The sequence below is a fragment of the Hippichthys cyanospilos genome, chromosome 1, assembly GCF_059441005.1.
Source record: "Hippichthys cyanospilos isolate Australia breed blue-spotted pipefish chromosome 1, RoL_Hcya_1.0, whole genome shotgun sequence".
Classification (NCBI taxonomy): domain Eukaryota; kingdom Metazoa; phylum Chordata; class Actinopteri; order Syngnathiformes; family Syngnathidae; genus Hippichthys; species Hippichthys cyanospilos.
The window spans coordinates 13,271,963-13,289,834 of NC_142369.1; the positions used below are offsets into that span (position 1 = coordinate 13,271,963).

General features: G+C 40.8%; 1 protein-coding gene across 1 annotated transcript; it reads right to left on the bottom strand.

Moving 5' to 3' along the window:
• Positions 1 to 341: 341 nt before the first annotated feature.
• Positions 342 to 17,535, bottom strand: gldc (glycine dehydrogenase (decarboxylating)). Its single transcript, XM_088424455.1, has 25 exons — positions 17,175 to 17,535; positions 16,988 to 17,066; positions 12,048 to 12,183; positions 11,073 to 11,237; positions 10,922 to 10,999; positions 10,693 to 10,840; positions 10,273 to 10,469; positions 9,468 to 9,564; positions 9,287 to 9,392; positions 9,089 to 9,228; positions 8,897 to 8,977; positions 8,726 to 8,823; positions 7,856 to 7,940; positions 7,731 to 7,772; positions 7,497 to 7,639; positions 7,032 to 7,107; positions 5,459 to 5,584; positions 4,444 to 4,593; positions 3,697 to 3,809; positions 3,387 to 3,528; positions 3,204 to 3,315; positions 2,287 to 2,382; positions 1,623 to 1,795; positions 1,454 to 1,534; positions 342 to 1,085 (listed from the first exon to the last, which is right to left on the bottom strand). The coding sequence occupies exons 1-25, from the start codon at positions 17,439 to 17,441 to the stop codon at positions 945 to 947; spliced, it is 3,072 nt and encodes a 1,023-aa protein (XP_088280581.1). The 5' UTR covers positions 17,442 to 17,535; the 3' UTR covers positions 342 to 944.
• Between the last annotated feature and the right edge of the window lie 337 nt (positions 17,536 to 17,872).

Here is a 17,872-nt window from a genome sequence, read left to right on the forward strand (position 1 = left end):
TGACGGTTGAATCCAAGGACCAAAAATGACATCTTTATCCGTCACTAGGTTGACAACATGTCTCTTAATTTGCCTCTCAGAAACCGGAATTTTGACTTGAATATTTTCCGCAAGTGAATTCACTGAGAGGGACACTCCACAAGGTCTTCGAGAAGCTCATTTGTCGCTTAAAGAAAAATAATCCTGTGATGGCCTTTTCAAGTTTCGCTGCACGGCTTGTGTTAAGAAATGAACAACACTGCTACGGAAATGTGTGTACCAATGGCGTACCCCATTGGCGAATGCTGTGGATCACTCTTATGTCAAGGCACATCTAAACTACATAAAATAACAAACAGATGTTAAACATGGGTCTTGTTTAATTATTTGGTTTTCTTAGCAAAAAAAAAAAATGTTAGAAAGCAAACAAGCACGTTGCTGAGTCCAGTTAAAAATACGTCTAAAAGGAGACTGTCATTCTGAGCAGTAAATATGAAAGAAAAGAAAAAAAATAGTCCACAAGAGAAAACAAGGCGGGAGAAAAAATAAACTTTTCAAATCAACATACCGCACAATAACACGAAGAAGACTACAGGAGCATGTTATTTTAGAAAAACAGGGAACATAAAGGCAGCAACCATCGAGGCACGAGGATTTTTTTTTCTTATTTTTAAGAAATATTGTAAAGTTTTGCCATGGTGCAATTATTTTTTAAGGAAAAAAAAAAATCAAAACGTTGCACCTTTGGTCCATTGGGGGAGTTGGAAACAACTCTGATATGTATAAAATCATAAAATCACGAAGGCTCAGTCCCTGACAAAATCCATGGAAAAAGAAGACAAGAAAAGGAAATGACTATGATCATTGGTGGCCTTTTCCCAACAGTTCCTTTTTTTTTGTGGGAATCGCACAGCAGTGCCCCACAAACTTGGTTACGGGGACCGAGCCAACAGGAGAGAACAGCCCTACGAGGAGGCCCTGTTCTCTTCGTAGGGGGACTCGTAGACCTCCATGGGGGGGCAGGTGCACACCAGGTGCTGGTCACCGTATATGTCGTCGATCCGCGAGATGGTTGGCCAGAATTTTGTCTCTGGTCGAATGAAAGGCTGTGGGGGGGAGAGAAAGTTGATAAATCCGTTTGAGAAATGACCTCTTCTCGAAACGGTATGAATATAAATTGCAGATAGAATATTGTCTTTTGTACAATACCTTGTAATTTAGCATTTGTTTCATTGCACAAAAACAAATCTGCAAAGATTTTAAAATGATGTGATTGGCCCCCGCGTTGAGACCCCCCCCCCCGCCAGAAAAAAGCGGGGAAAAACAAGCTAACATATGAACGGTGCATTGAATGGTCCAGTTGTAAATAAGCTAGAATTCTCATTTCTTAGTTTATCAACAATTTTTAACGCAAGTTATTTTAAAGACATCGATGATAAATATTTAACTGGTTGCACTTGAATTGCAGACTGACCAAGGGGAAGGCGGCAAACTCTCTGGAGTAAGGTCTGTCCCAGGTGGAGGACGAGATGCAGGCCAACGAGTGGGGCGCCATCTGGAAGACGAACAAAATTCAAGGGGAGGACGCGGTAGGGTGATTTTTTTTTTTTTTTTTTGGGGTGTGTGTGTGTGTTGGCAGCAACCTTGAGCGGGTTGACGCGAGAGTCCATCCTGCCCTCCTCGATGTCTGCGATCTCCTGCCGGATGCCCAGCAGGGCGTCGCAGAAGCGGTCCATCTCCGCTTTGTCTTCCGACTCGGTCGGCTCGATCATCAGCGTACCCGAAACGGGCCACGACATGGTGGGCGCATGAAACCCTAGAAAAGCAAAAAAAAAAAAAAAAAAACAGCATAGTCTTCTGTCAATGTCGAGTCATCCAAATCGCAAAAATGCTGTTTACTTGATTAGAAATCTTTCAATTGGAAAGACGTACAAAGTTTAAGTAACTGTTTTTATTGTTTTTTCAAACTTTCTCCATGACAAACTCCACTTAGCCGTGATCTAGTGGTCAACAGTAAAATAAGAGTCCAACCAAAAAAGTTAACTGTACAAAAGTAGAAAAAAAATGCTAATCTGGATTTACTGTATATGCGTGGGTTTTATGCATATAGCGACCAATTGTTAAATTCATATCTCAAAACATCACTACGTTTAGATTCCATAACCATTTTAATTCTTCATTTGCTCTTTTTATATTTCATATATTTAATTGCTATTATATTTCAATACTGAAATGAATCTTTGAAATGAAAAAAATTCCTAATACAAACAAAAACACTCAAATGTAAAGCATAAGATGCAAACTGACCGTAATCTTGGAGCCTCTTGGCCACGTCCACGGCTTCCACGTTGGCCGATTTCTTGAAGGGCCTCACGTCCAAAATGAACTCGTGGGCCACAAAGCCTGCTCGCACACGCACAAGCGCACAAATAGATTTATCTGTTCCATTTTGTAACTTTTACATGGCAAACCAAACAAAACTTACTCGTAATTGAATCCTTTTCAATGTATTGTGTGTCTTTATAAAAAATAGAATCTCGCTAATGAATTGCAATACATTTAGTCAATTATTACTACTACCAAAATGCTTTAAAGTGAGCAAAAATATCACCTTCAATTAAGTAGATTTACAAATTTAACTGCAAAAATAAAAATAACATTATTTCTAACCAATATTAAATCAATTGGATCGTAAATGTGACAATATAAGGCACGAGGGTTTATAATTTACAATCATCTTAACGGAAAATCTTATTTTGTAATATATACACCGCATTAAACTATAGTCCGCCATTCATAGCATCAGATATTTCGCAGAAAGATGGTGAATGGACATTTTTGTTTTGATTTAAAACCTTTTTTCCCTGATCTGCCCGCTTACAGCAAGATCACATTTATAAATAGGACAATCATAGTTCGACATAACACCGACACACTTGGATTGTTAGAATATTACACTCGCACAACAGCGACGTGTCCGCTTGCGTTTAACAGTGGAGAGTGCCCCCTGCTGGCGAGCAAAATTACAGTTGAAAATCCATTTTTTTGATAGTGTCTTATTCTGTCTCCTTTTGTTTCGGAGGTTATTACCCCCTGTGGCGAGTAAATAAAGAAAAAAAACTGCAGATACACAGCACTGGACTCCGCAGGGTTCAAAGCTTGAGAAAAAAGTGCCAGTTTATAGTCCGAAACTGACGGTATTTATATTTTACACCTGAAGGTACCTTTGGCTCCTCTGTAGAGGATCTTGTAGTGGCCCTCCAGCCTCTTGGCCATATAGTTGGCGTTGAGAATGGCTATCTCTGTAGCATGAAGCAGACCCTTGGCACCCATCATCTGTCATAAAAAAAAAAAAAAATCCTATCAGTATGGTATGACTGACACTTGCTAGCTTTGGGAACGCTGACCTTGATGTAGGCCCAGGAGATGGGCAAAATGGCGCTGGATCCCCACGGCGCGGCGCTGATGGTGCCCAGCGAGCTGCCGCTGTTGATCGAACGCATGGAGACCACCGGGTGGCTGGGCAGGAACGGCGCCAGGTGGGCTTTCCTGCTCCAAAAGGAAATAGCGGCATGCTAAGGTGAGCACTACTATCGCATTTTTGTGGGATTTTAGTTGAACATCTTAGCATTACCAGAGAGGCGCAACTACTGGAGGGAGGGATTTTTTTTTTTAGGTTTACCATAGGCGACTACCACCAGAACTATTGGTACTTACACTCCAATGGGTCCCATGCCGGGTCCTCCGCCGCCGTGCGGAATGCAGAAGGTCTTGTGCAGGTTGAGGTGCGACACGTCGGAGCCGTAGTCGCCAGGACGACACAAGCCCACCTGCAACGCACTCGTGCTACTTTTGCTCATGCCAGATACAAAATGGAGGCATTTCTCAAATTGCTTGGGCCCAAGTAGAGTTGGCTGGTGTTTGTTTGGTTTTTCAAAAGATGAAAAATGTATTTACTCCCAACTGATTTGAGGCTGTGGCCAAGTCACACGATTGGCTTAATAAAATCCAATCAGCTGATTCATTCAACAAAATGGTGATAATGAATATAGTAAATTCCAAAAATAACTTCTTAGCTTTTAACAGAAAAGCAGGCAGATTTCCCCCCCCTATTTTGTAGGGGGATAAAATCGTAATCTTTGCCTTACGTTATAAGGTTTGAGCTATTTTGCTAGTATCGGTCGATTAAATCTAACAGACAATCAATTGGGGGGGCCCAACAATACATTTATGAGTATTATTATATTGTCTGTCTACCTTTGTTGCTTCACCATTTGTGTTCAAAGATCCCTTTCTTTGGGTCATAACTACCACAGCGATGCTGATTTTGTTGAATAAACTGGATTGGTTCAATTTACTACTTGTCATAGTTGCTGCCTCTCTTTGTCCCGGTTTCATTTTTTTGCCGAGCATTCTGGGATGCTTTTCAAGTAACCAATGAATGCATCTATTATCAGTATGTACCTGGGCGTTCATGTTGGCGCCGTCCAGGTACACCTGGCCGCCGGCACCGTGGATGAGTTCGCACACGTCCTGGATTTGCTCCTCAAACACACCAAATGTGGACGGGTACGTGATCATCATGGCCGCCAGGTTGCCCTTGTGCTTGTCCACCTAAAAGATATCGGACATTCTTTATCAATTTTATTTATTTTAAAGCCTTATAATCAATGTACTTACAATTGTTAAGTAATTACAATTTTATATTTGGGTTGATATTGGGTCTTTATGGAGAAAAATAAAGGAAAAATTGGGGACATTAAGCCTTAAAATAAATCTAAATTCAGAACTACAACCAACCAATTAATTAAACACTTTTAGTCATTTTAAGTGAATTATTATTAAGAAAATAAACCAAGAGCAAATGTGTTAAAAGTGAAAATTCAAACTTAGAACTCCATCACGTTTAAAGAAAATAATAAAAATCTCATTTGGTAAATTAAGACGAATCAGGATGGATTTGTGATACAAGGAAAACATTTTTTTAAGAAACCATTTGATTCAATATGAATGATTTCCTTTTTTGAAATCACATGAACGTGCTATGGAGTAGCATTACCTATTATTACTATCAAGTTGCCACAAGATGGCAGTAAAGCACTTCATTTCTTTTAGAAAGCCTTTTGACCTCGAGAAGCTTCTCGGCTCACTTAAACATACTTCTTTTGTACAAAGATACCTACCACAAGATTAGCTAGATTTTCTAGAAAAAGACAGGGATCACTTTAAAAGTGCGCGATTTAAAAAAAAGTAGGGGAAAAAATCGGTAAACAAACTAAACTAAAAACTAATTTAAGTCAATAATGCAAATACAAACTTTAGTAGAGAAATTGTGAAAGACATTATGCATCAACCCGTCCATTATCCGTAGCCGCTTATCCTCGCCAGGCATTTTTTTTAAATAAATGTTTCTTTCAACTCTAATCCAAAAACGTAGAACTATACATTTAAAAAAGTGAACATGAAAAAGGTGTTGTACCAGGGCATTGAGATGGGCCAGGTCAATGTTGCCATCTTTGTCCACCTCCACAACCTGCACCTTCATGCCCGCCATCTGAGCGCTGGCCGGGTTTGTGCCGTGCGCAGACTTGGGGATTAAACACACCTGTGACACATACACAGACATTTCTTGCATTTCTTTAAATGTACACATCCATATACTGATATTACAACAATGTGGAAGTAATAAATAAAAATATTAACAAAATCAATGAAATAATAAACACATAATATGAATAAAAACGTAAATATAATAATGCAATCATACACGAGCAAATAAATGTTATTTGCATTTCGCATACTATATCATATATTATAAATGATATGAATCTAATTCAGCCAATTCACACTTGATTGGTATAGACTTTAAGCTAATGTAATAATAGTGAATCATAATAATTGATTCTTGATATTTTTGATGAAAAACAATGAACAAATGGAATAATTTAAAGTATTTTTCAGATTTAAAAAATCTTAATCCCTATTGTGTAAATTCATATATGTATTCATGTATGTATTCTAAATTACAGTACTGTATATACATTAAACGAGACGTGTTGTCACACCAAAGTATTTTACTGTAAAATACTTGTGTGAAAACTTGTCACAAATTGAACTTGGAATAAAGTGTAAAAAAATGTTTACACAATACAGTACATTTCTTTGCAGTACAAAGTCTGAAATGTATATTAACATTTTATAAAGGGCTTATTTATTTCATGGATTGCAGCATCAAAGTTGCGTCGTCAGTTAGCCACAATGTTTTTTGTTGACCTGAATGTGTAAGTGTCCTGCTGGTCACTAATTGATCTGCTGCCTTATTAGGGTGACACTCATGACATTGCACAAGAGAGCCGGGGCACTTAGACCTGAGGGTTGGGCAACGTCCACAAACACACATGCGGCCTCGGCAAAACATAAACCCCAAATATGGAATCATGTCAATTTGGACTTTGACTTTTTCAAGACCGGCCCCCTATCTAAGACGCCCATTCATAGACCATTAAAAAAAAAAAAAAAAAAAAAAAAAAGGGAAAAGCATTAGAGTACAGGTGCAAAACGTCCAGTCAGCCGTTCTTTAATCTCAAGGAACGTCTTATCTGCGTCAGTGGTGGCCAATCAGCGATCGCGTTGAACTGTGATGTCACCGTGACCCGTTGTGGGCACATTGTGTGTGGACAACAGATGTGCGCGATAAAGATTACGCTTCTCACATACTCACAAACAGAAATGACAAAAAAAAAAAAAAGTCACCCAAAGGATAACACTCTTCTTTATGTTCAAAGAAGTTGTAGTAGTTAAGAAAAAAATGGTATCATGACACAAGAAAATACAGGCAGTAAGTAAAACAACAAAGTAGTAAACAGTTCAAGGATCGTGTTAATGTAGCTATGAAAAAAGTGGTATGCTACATTAAAACAGTGTAGTCGTTACAAGATTAAAGTTGCAGTTGGAATATAGTCATGGAATAAAGTCACAGTAGTTACGAGAATCAAGTCGTAATACTGTACAAACATTTGCGCAAGCATAATAATTTTTTGCACTTGACTTACGCTTCTCGAGCTCTCCCCCTTTGAGTTGAGGTAGGCCTTAATAGCTGCCAGCCCGGCATATTCGCCCTGAGCGCCACTACAACACAAAGCAAACACAACTTAATCGGGTGGAAATTGACAAACCGGCAAACACGTGGCACTAAATACACAATTCCCATTCAGAAGACACATCCTGTTCTGAACTTACAAGAGATAGTATTTGTCATACAGGCTTGCATAATTCACAAACACGTATGGCAAGCATTCACAAGGGTCTCTGATGCGTATTTCTTTCTATTTTGACTAATTTATTGATATAATACCCATATTAATTATTCTGATTGCTTTAAATCAGTTAATTAGAATAACAAACAAATACTGGTCAATTTGTGTCCCGCACAAGAAGGAATGGACAACTATAAGTATGATGCAGCGCAGTGGGCAGAGGATTCATTTGACTTGGACCACATTTTGTCCTGGGATCACCTGTTTGGTTGGAAGGAGATCTTGTCATAACCCGTCACCTCACAGAGGTCCTTCTCCAGCTGCCTGAAGAGCTTCTGGTAGCCCTCGGCCTGCTCCAGAGGCACGAACGGGTGAATGTTGGCAAACTCCCTCCAGGTGATTGGCTAAAACAAAGATTCCATTTTAATTGGCGGAAAGAAATAGTTTAACTTTGAAAAACATATGCTAGAATTTGGTTCCAGTAAAGTGACTCACCATGAGCTCCGAGGAGCTGTTCAGCTTCATGGTGCAAGAGCCCTGAAGAGTCCCCATTATTATTATTATTATTTTGTATTTTTTTTATTAGTTTTGCGCAAAGCAGTCTTGCGCTGATTTCTCACCAGTGGGATCATGCTGTGCACCAAGGAGATGTCTTTATTCTCCAAGCGCTTCATGTAGCGCACAATGTTTGTCTCGGAGTGGTAACTATTAAGATTCCAAAGCAGGAAGGTTAGTGACATGCTAAATGCTAACAATGGTTAAAAAGGCTGACAAGGCACGATACTATGTTACAACCAAGTTACTCAAAGATATTAGAGGCCAAGACTGGATTATTTATGGCCCCACTAAAGATAAAAGTTGCAAACGAACCCTTAAAGTCAGGAATAATTCAGTGGCCGAGCTGCTGAAAGCTAACAGAACGACTCTGATTAAAGTTCACTTTACCTCACAATGTTAACTTCGAACCCATGAAGACGCACGAGAAAGCTTGTTAAATCACGTATACGTTCAGGTTAGCAATGAATGCTAGTTCAAGATGTGCCATAAACACAAAAAAAAAAGCTACTAAATGTTTTGGGGGGACGAAATTGATGGAACTTTTTGGTGGCCAAAACCATTATAGCATCATTGTGTCAAATCTTGGTAAATCTCCATGTATGCTATCAAGTAATAGTTTGCATGAAATACTAGTTCATAACGAGACTAAAACAAATTTGACTCCATGAACAGCTAAGAAATGATGCCCCCACAGATAAAGGTTAGCAGGTGTCAGTCAAGAGGAACAAACCATGTTGTAAGACAACTTTGTTGTCATATCATAGCTCCAATTCACATGTAATAGTTAAAAAACAACAACAAATCAAAAACTACCTGTTACCAAAAGTTACTCAAAACCTAGCAAACATTGACCGTAGCGGCAAACAAAATGTGTTAGCTAACAAATCCCAAGGCTAGCACGGAATGCTGGTTTGCCACAATTAGCTGAATACCTGTTGAAGACCTGGTGCGCCAGGTACTTGCTTGTCCTCTTGAAAGGACTTCCCATGATGCCCTTCATCCGCTCGCCCATCTTCTCAGCAATGAGCTCCTAAAAAGAAAATCAGATCAAAGCAAAAAAGAAAAAAAAACAGCTAAAAAGAAAAGCGTTGGCTTCAACATACGGCAGAGGATTCACAGCCGAAGACCCAGAGCAAGTCATCCAGGTCTCTTTCGGTCACCGTCTCATCCAGCGATACGCCCAACTCCAACAGACAAAAGAAAAAAAAAAAAGGAGACAATAACAAGTGTTAGTATCTATCAGACAGAACAGCAACCCAGGAAAAAAAATAGTCAAAGTAGAAAAAAATCTTCACCACTCCGTCAGCGTAGACCCTGAGATTTATATTCCTCTGCGCAGCTCTCTCCAGAATGTCCTTGGCCGCCACGCCGCAGGTGATCTTCAGCGTGTCGAAAAACATATCACTGTGCAGCCGATGTCCCGCTCGATTCAGACCTGGACCATACCATGACTTACTCATTGAGTTCTCGCTTAGATGGTGCAAGGACTTTACCTTCTGCAAGAATAAGAGTGGCATTGTGGGTCCTCTCGGCGATGTGTTTGAGTCCCTGTGGGCCGTGGTAGAGTGCGAACATGGCGGCCATGTTGGCTAGCAAAGCCTGATTGTTGGGAGATGAGCACAATTAGGAAACCATGAGACATTCCCATGAGGCGTTAGGGTTCTGAAGTCCTACCTGAGCTGTGCAGATGTTGCTAGTGGCTTTGTCTCTGCGGATGTGCTGTTCCCTGGTCTGCAGCGCAAGCCGAAACACTTCCTTCCCTGCGGCATCCCTAAAACAACAACCGTAAACATCAACACCTACGTACGATTGTGGGTGAAATCTCTGAATTTCTTAAAGAGCTTGTATCATATAGATTAAACTTTTTGGAGAATTTAAAGAAGTTAGAATGCTAATTTCACACCCTAAACACCCGCAATGTGTTATTTTCCTTCACTGGTACGTTTCTCAGAAGTCCTTGCCTATTCTGCACTCCCAGCACAAGCAGATAAACATGCAGGAAGACGATAACTCATTCAGTTTTTAGTAGTCCAGACATTCAAAACCAGGTCTCTGTTTGGATATTTTTCTTTTTTTGAGTAAGGCTTGAGGAGGGTCTAAAATAGGCTGGTAATGAATGTCTTGACATGTGTTTTTGCTTTGTTGGCAATTCCATTTCATTTCAATGTAAGGAAAACGCCTGCTTTTGGCTTCTTTATTCACTCCACCTCCGACTCTCATTACTAATCGCTACGATGCTTTTTTTGTTGTGGCCAGTCTGCTTTTGAACAACGTTATGAAAGGGGTGTGGCAGCAGTATGTGGTTCTTTCTGGTTAGAAATGTTGCTACAAAAAAAAGAAAAAAAACCTCATTCTTGTTCTATAAGAAATTAAACCACCAAATGTCATGTATATGCATATATTTAACCGTGGAAAATTTAAAATATCAGGATATGGGCCCTTTAATGAAATTCACAAAAGGTGAGCCCTGTCGTCCTACCTGGTAACTCCAACCATCCTGCCGGGCATCATTCGGACCAGGTTCTCTTTGACAGAGAAGAAGGCAGCATGGGGACCCCCGTAGCACAGAGGAACCCCAAACCTCTGGGAGCTTCCCAGTGCAATGTCCACACCAAACTCGCCAGGGGGACGCAGCACGCACAGAGCCAGGAGATCTGTTGCACAGCAAGCCAGAGCCTAGAAAACAAAAATACATTTTTCAATGAGGAGACATCCAGTTTACACTTCAGCCTTCGGAGAACCTAAAACGGTAAGTAGCCAGAGTAGCTGAAGGAAACTTGTGCAAGAAGAGAAAATATTCAAATTCAAGTCAGAAATTCACAACCAGGACCTCTCACCTACAGGGTAGACGTATCGGCGACCCGTACACGCAATTTTATTGAAATTTGCATGGTCTTACCCCTCCCTTATGCGCCCGGTCCACGAGCGCCGTAAAGTCCTCCACTCTGCCATCAGTGTCAGGGTACTGGAAGAGAACGCCACTAATGTCTTTCTTGCTGAAGTCCATCTCATGAGGTAGCTTCAGCACCGTCCTCACGCCAATATAGCTGGAACATCAGAGTCAAACGAGGTGTCAATGTTGGATACACCATCCAGGACAGTTGACTGTCATTTGAGTTGGCTCCTACTTGGCTCTGGTCTGCACCACTGCAATGGTCTGAGGGTGACAGCGAGGATCGATGTAGAAGATTCTTCTTTTGTTCTGCCTGAGGAAGATTGCGAGGAAACCCAGGGCAGTTACACAGATTCTGGACACAGACGATGGCGTTTTCTTCTTACCTGTGGCATAGCTGCATGGCCTCAGCGGCGGCCGTGCCCTCGTCTAGCAGCGATGCGTTGGCCATGGGCAAACCTGTGATGTCGCAAATCATGGTCTGGTAGTTGAGGAGAGATTCCAGGCGGCCTTGGGACACCTCGGGCTGGTAGGGTGTGTACTGAGTCACCCTGAAGGTGAGAAATATTGAGGTGCAATGAAAACGGTAGATTGGAGGGGATGTAGAGGTTTTTTTTGTAGCACAGTACTCATATTGAAGATCTTTAAAAGGGTTTTACCATCATTTCATTGTGAGAGAAAATGTAGGATGAAATCTTCTATGTTTCTTTCTTAAAATGACTTGAAGTACGAATTTCATTTGATATTAATAAAAGAAACCCAGCAGAGAATATCATTAGCCTCTGGAGAAGGGGCTGGATGACGATGAACTCCTTGAAAGCTACCACGTGGACCTGCGCCGACCGGCCGCAATGAGTTCTGAGGTGGGCCACCACTGTGGAGATGGACCGATCAGACTTGACTGTGAGGAGAATATTACTTGAAGGCCTCTTCCGGCGTCATGTCATCTTGGTAATGGACACTTATTGTTTAATGTGGTGCAATGTATTATCTACTGCTGCCTGTTGAGCCCGAAAGTGGGCTCCTCCCAGCAGCAGTCTCTCCTTAAGGTTTCTTATTTTTCCCCGAACAGGGTTGTGAGCTTTTCCGTGCCATTCTGGGAGATTTGTTCAGGGGGTACCATTGTGAGTGTGATGTTCACTGATTCTTTCACCTATGAGGCCCTTTGAGGCTTGTTTTGAATGAGAGTTATAGAAATACATTTGACTTGGCTTGAATATGCGTTGGTCCACACTGTCACGAGTGACAATAAAGTGCAGTAACAGGGCGACTTTCTGTCGCCGGGAAACATAAAACCCAACGACCGAAACCTTGTGCTCAGTCGTAGGCTCATCAGAGGTTACTTGAGTTCCCCAACTCACCAGCCGGCATTCTCCAGGAGGTTCCGCTGGATGGGCGGTGGCACGGAGCAGTTGTAGTAGCCCATCCCAATGTAGGACCGCCATACCTTGTTCTTGTTTGCGATCTTTTGCAGCGACTCCAACACTTCGTTCTCACCTGGAACATTCCCGGCACAAATGTGGACCGTCAAAGGAAGGTTAAGGGAAACGACTTAAGGGGAGCAGCCTTTCTTGCCTCCCTAGTCAAAGTCATCATCCATTTTGCAGAGCATAATTTGAAATTGGCTTGTTGTTATCCCTGTTTACCTTTAAATATCTCCGACATGGCAGACATGACCCTACCTGGACAAAAGTTACGTCCTTAAAAGGATAACGTGATATTAATATGTCAGTATTGGGGCTTATTTTTCAAGACTGAGTACATACATCTGGTGCTTTACCAAAACTGGTAAATTTATCTGCCTTTCCATGTTGTGATGATGTTCAAATCAGCAACCCAGAAAAAAATGCACAAAAACCATCTTTAAGCAGAAGCTTTGGTTTCTCCTTTCACACAGAGATTCTACAGAATTAGCACATAAACGGCGCAAAATAAGATCCACCATTTCACAACCTTTTGCCAAAAAAAAAAAAAGAAAGTGGAGTAATCCCAGCTTTAACCAGCCATTGGAAATGTTGTAACACAGTGTCTCTCAACCACAAAGCTACAGACCGGTAAACCTCTATGGGCCATTTTGTACCGATTCAAACAAAGAAAAGAGGATTCATTTCGAAACTAAAGTCCATCTGCCTGTGCTTCTATGCACATACTGTGCCACTTCTTTCAGTCATGTCATAGTCCATGCTCATAAAGAAGGAAGCCCAGCCACTGTTTAACAAAACGGGCCAAATGACAAGCCTACAACTTCCAGGACAAATGCGCTTTTAAAATGATCATTTTTACAGTTCTTCTTAAAATAATGTTTATCACAACCGATGTTTCTGACACACAAAACCTGCTCTGTGGAATATGCAGCGACAGGCTTGCAAGTGAGAGAATGCCGTCTTTGGCACATGGCGCTCGAAAACGCAACATTAAAAGACAAACCTGGATTGACATTAAAAGCAAAACATCCAGGCTTCCTTGCTTCCATTTCCAACACACTATTCTGTGTGAAGAAAGATTTTCTGCAGTGACGTCCATCAAAAAAAAAAAAAAAAAAGATTATTCAGTGGACGACTGGACATTGATTCTATTACAGCTATCAAAATCTGAGACTACAATGTAATTAACAATTATATTCAGAGTAATGGGGAGTTATATTATTTAAATTCTGATTCATAAATGGTGGGGGACCATCACTCTAGGTTTACCAAGCAGTATGGTATGGTATACTGTAGGTCACAAAGGTAGTGGAGGGCTGAATAAGAACTCCAGCAGCTTGCTGAATTGGCAAGCAGAGAAGACTTGAATACAACTTGCTGGCGTGGTATGACATCAGCCTATTTACCATAATGACCTCAAATGACCCCTTCTAGTAGAAACTTGTAAAACCGCCTTCCCTCTCACTAGTTTAATCCACCTTGTTTATCACCGGTCACCACGTGGCCATCACGCCGCACCATTCCTCGCTTAATGCCAAATTATTCCAATGAGCAGCACTCGGGAGCTGCGGAACAAACGGGCTTAAAAAAAAAATAAAAGCCAAAGCAGATTAAAACGTAGGCGACAGAGAGACAGAAAAAACAAGGACATATTTAGTTTGCAAACATCCTGAGTAGAGCTGGATCCATACAGCGTGCTTCCATCACCCCCTCCCCATTTAAAAAGAGCTGTGCCAAAGCAACCGCTGAGATTCCACTGGTTGCCTAGCAACGCCGAGGAATGGGACAATGGCGCCCCATCTGAACTACTACTGGGAAAGGGAAGGCACCAAAAAGAGCCGATACGGGCAGTTGATTTCATGTCAACTACGATACAACTACAAATGTGACATTTTAACAGTGCCTTGCAATTGGGTCAAATGTAACCCATTTATGTGTCGTTTGGGTCACTTTGATCCTACTTTCTGTTGTTGTTTTTTTTTTTTTTTTTTCCTTTGGAATTGTCTTTGACAGACAATTTTTGTGGGTTGTTTTTTGCAAAACAAGCCATTTAGAAAGTCAGGTCAAACCGACCCACGTATTGATTTGGTCCATTTTTAACCATTTTATTTAAAAGTACTCCTCACCCGAATTAATCACTAAAATTAAACTATAAAAAAAAAAATCAATACTGTGCAAAAATGCAGCAGCATTAATCCAGAATTGAAGAACATTTTGGTAAACCTTCACTTTTTGTTTTGTTTTTTTGCTACATATTCATCAATAATAGATAATAAATTCATAGGCTTGACTATTAAGTTTTATTACATGATTTAATGCCACCCATTCCCCTGGAAAAAAAGAATAAATAAATTAGGATCAGGTCATTAAAACATGCCAACAAATTTCAAATTAAAAAAAAAAAAAAATAGGGTTGGGTTTTTGGTAAAAGCAGGATAGAGTTTAAAAGACTCAAGAATACTCTAAGTGAATTTGCAAAAGGCAAACTTTAGAGCAGGACACAACCATCCCACACACTGTAAGCCTACGTCAACCGCATTTGCATTTATCTGATACAAAGACAATAACTAAAATTATGACTTAAATTACATCCAATTCAGCAAGGATGCTGATTATTACATGAATTCATGCGCGCAGATCCACACAGACGCGTTTTGACAGCGGGAACAGTTTTGCCCATCATTCTGAGTAAAAAAAATAAAAGGCCAAGCCTAAACGATGAAACTCAGTGCAAATGTCAACCGACCAATCGGTGGACGGAAAAACGCTGATGACATCGAGGGGAAACGCGCTGAGACTGTGAGGCTGAATTTGAAATTTGATTGGATAAGACACGTCGGCTTTGCTAATACAATCTAAGGGCTGATTCTGTAGGGACCAAAATAGATTAAAATAACATGGCAACACAAAATAATGTGAAGGGAAATTCAATGAGGACAATAAACAGACTGCTGAGAATCAATGAATGGCAAATCACGGAACCAACGTTATAATTTAGGTTGTAAATGTCAGGGAGAAGTGGGGGTGGGGGCCCAAAAAAAAAAAGCCTGATTCAAAGCCACACAATCAGGGGCTCCATTGTTGTCTGTCCCCTTTGCTGGCGTTTTCTTACAAAGCCTGCGAAAAGCTGAAGCGGCAGAAAACGCCAGCATCGAGCCTCCCCGATCCCGACCAATAGAGCGCCGCTTGTCGACAGGTGACGCTGACAAACTTGGTTAATCATTCCCACCTTTGTATTTATGGTCCATACAACAAAAAAATGGCTTCCTGTGTCAGCACTCGTGCGAACTCTTCAGTAAATCATCAAGCTCGGATAGCGGTGAGTTATTAAGTACACAATTGCGCAAACAAAAGGTGATTATACTGAAAACTCCCAATAAGCCACTTGTTTTCATGAATAAATAAGGAGCGAGCCAAAACAATGAAAATGTAAATGTCAACATGTTGATACGACAGACGTTTCATGTCAGGGATTAAAATTAGTAGAATAATTAATAAGAGATCATTTGTTCCAGGACAAAGGGTATTAAAGGTGCTCCTTTGAAAGTCTTATTGCAATTGGAGCTTTCCTGATCATTCAATTACAAGGTTAAATGGTGCACGTGCAGTAACTTTAGTGACTTTTATTGATCGATTGCAGGCTGCGGTTTTGCTCACTTAGATGAAATTCAATCAGGCTTCAAATAAATACATTAGTTTTGTTTAATTGTTCACATGTGTTTAGGTTGATCAAGAGATGCCCCAATACCTCTGTGTAGAAGTACCTACCGTAAATACTGCATCAACAAACAAGTACTTTACATCCTTAAAGGAAAATGGCATTCATCAGGAAATATTTTCATGTTGTAAACTAAAATATTTGTTATATTTTTTTAACACTGCAGGTTAAATGATGTAAAGGTTTTGATAGATTTATTTTCGGTCTGGTGTTCTTTGTCACAGAAGAGTATATATTTCTTTCTTAGAAAAATATTTTAACATGCATGTTTTCATCTCGGAAGTCTATTGTGACCCTAGAATAGATTTGTTTTTTTTTTTTAATCTCGCTGTATTGCTTGGTGTTGGTGATCCAATTTTGTGGGTGAATTTTTTTGTTAGTCTATCAATACTACAAGGAGAAATCCAAATATATTATATTGATGTTTTTATTGTAATTTTGTAAATACATATGCTATATATTAAAATGACTTTCAGGTGAAATGACAAAGATTGTCACAAAAAGTGGTCGATAAAGGGGAAGTCAAGTCAAAATTTTCTTCACAATGTGTTCTAAATTTAGTTTAAACACAGAATTCTGATTGATATTGCATTTGCAGAATATAAATATAAACATTTTAGTTGTTGTTTTTGTATTTTAAGCAAACTCAAATATTACAAGAAACGTCTGTTCATAAATGTGATCATTTTTTGAACATATTTAAATATTTGTTGTGATTATTTTAAAGGCACAACCAGGTTTTAACTACAACTACAATAACGACCCAAAACCAGCATTATTGTTATGATGATCATCTTTGCAAAAGCTTTTTTTTCACTGCAAGGTCCCCTGTGAAAAAAACTGGTTTGAACTGGGCTCAAATATTACCGTTCTTTTAAGTACTGTAGCAATTTGTATCAATGTGATGTGGGACATAGTGTTTTGGGGGGGAATGGGGCAGATTCCATCCTTCCCTGTCACCTTATTAGGAGCCCCCTCGGCTGTGATGTAATGTGACCGCTGGAACCAGATTGAACTGGACTTGGGACCAGGGCGAGAAACTTTGCACACGCTGTACCGCGATCCTCATCATCACTATTATGATCATAACACATTCCGAATACTGTATGTCCAAGGGGAAACATGTGGGAGAAAATGCGTGATAAAGACATCAACTTACACACTGGGTCGTCCAGCTTCATGCTCTGCATCATACGGATGGACGACGGTACTGTGTTCTCGATCAGCTGCTCGATGGACTAATTAAAAAAAAACAACAACAACAACAACAAAAAACAATAATAGTTTGAATGGACAAGAACAATAAGTACGGTAGTCTGTCTTTGTTTTGTTTTTGTTTTTTTTACCTCCAGTCCGAGCGCGTCCAGCATGTCCCGCTTCTCCCGCTCACCTGGCCCGATGTGCCGCTCGGCAAAGTCATCGTGCCGGGGTAGGATCCGCTCGATGCGCCGAGAGCAAGCGGCCGCCGAGGTGCGGACGCCCCGCGTTGCCGGAGACGTCCCCGGTCCGGAGCTCCGGCGGCCGGCGGCGACCGCGCAAGTCCGGTTGGCCGCCGCCGCTACCCCCGCCGCTTTGGCCGAGAAGACGCCCCACGACTTGGCGCAGCGCTGCATCTTCTGTTCTGGAACAAAAAGTTGGCGAAAGCCGGCAGAGTCAGACGCGATCCACGCAGGAAAGCTGCCGCTGCTTCTACTGGACTACTTCAGAGATGCACTCAAGTGCACGCAGTTGCACAAGAGCGAGCCAATCACAGCGCAGAGAGGGGAGTGACGTCACGACGAGCCCAGCGTCAAACAGCTGCTCAACCTCCTCACGTGATTTATCAAAAAGCGCCTCTGTTGATTCTGTTTCCGACTCGAAGAAGTTTCACAAAGAGTAACGTGAAATTTGGTGAATATTGTCGAAAACGCCCAACTTTAATCTTTTAAATCGAAAATTCCCATGCACTTGGACCCCACTTCACCCTCCGAAAGAATCAAAACAATCACCACAATATTTTGGATGATATTGGCGTTAATTGTTTTCCTCTTAGAAAAATGTTTTA

Bases quoted from the DNA above. Each gene is read 5' to 3' on its own strand.
- gldc (XM_088424455.1), bottom strand. From the start codon at position 17,441: ATGCAGCGCTGCGCCAAGTCGTGGGGCGTCTTCTCGGCCAAAGCGGCG. The intron at 7,941-8,725 runs GTATTCAGCTAA...GAATCTTAATAG, and splicing joins GCGCACCAGGTCTTCAACAG to TTACCACTCCGAGACAAACA. The intron at 7,773-7,855 runs GTGAGAAATCAG...GGGACTCTTCAG, and splicing joins TGCACAGCATGATCCCACTG to GGCTCTTGCACCATGAAGCT.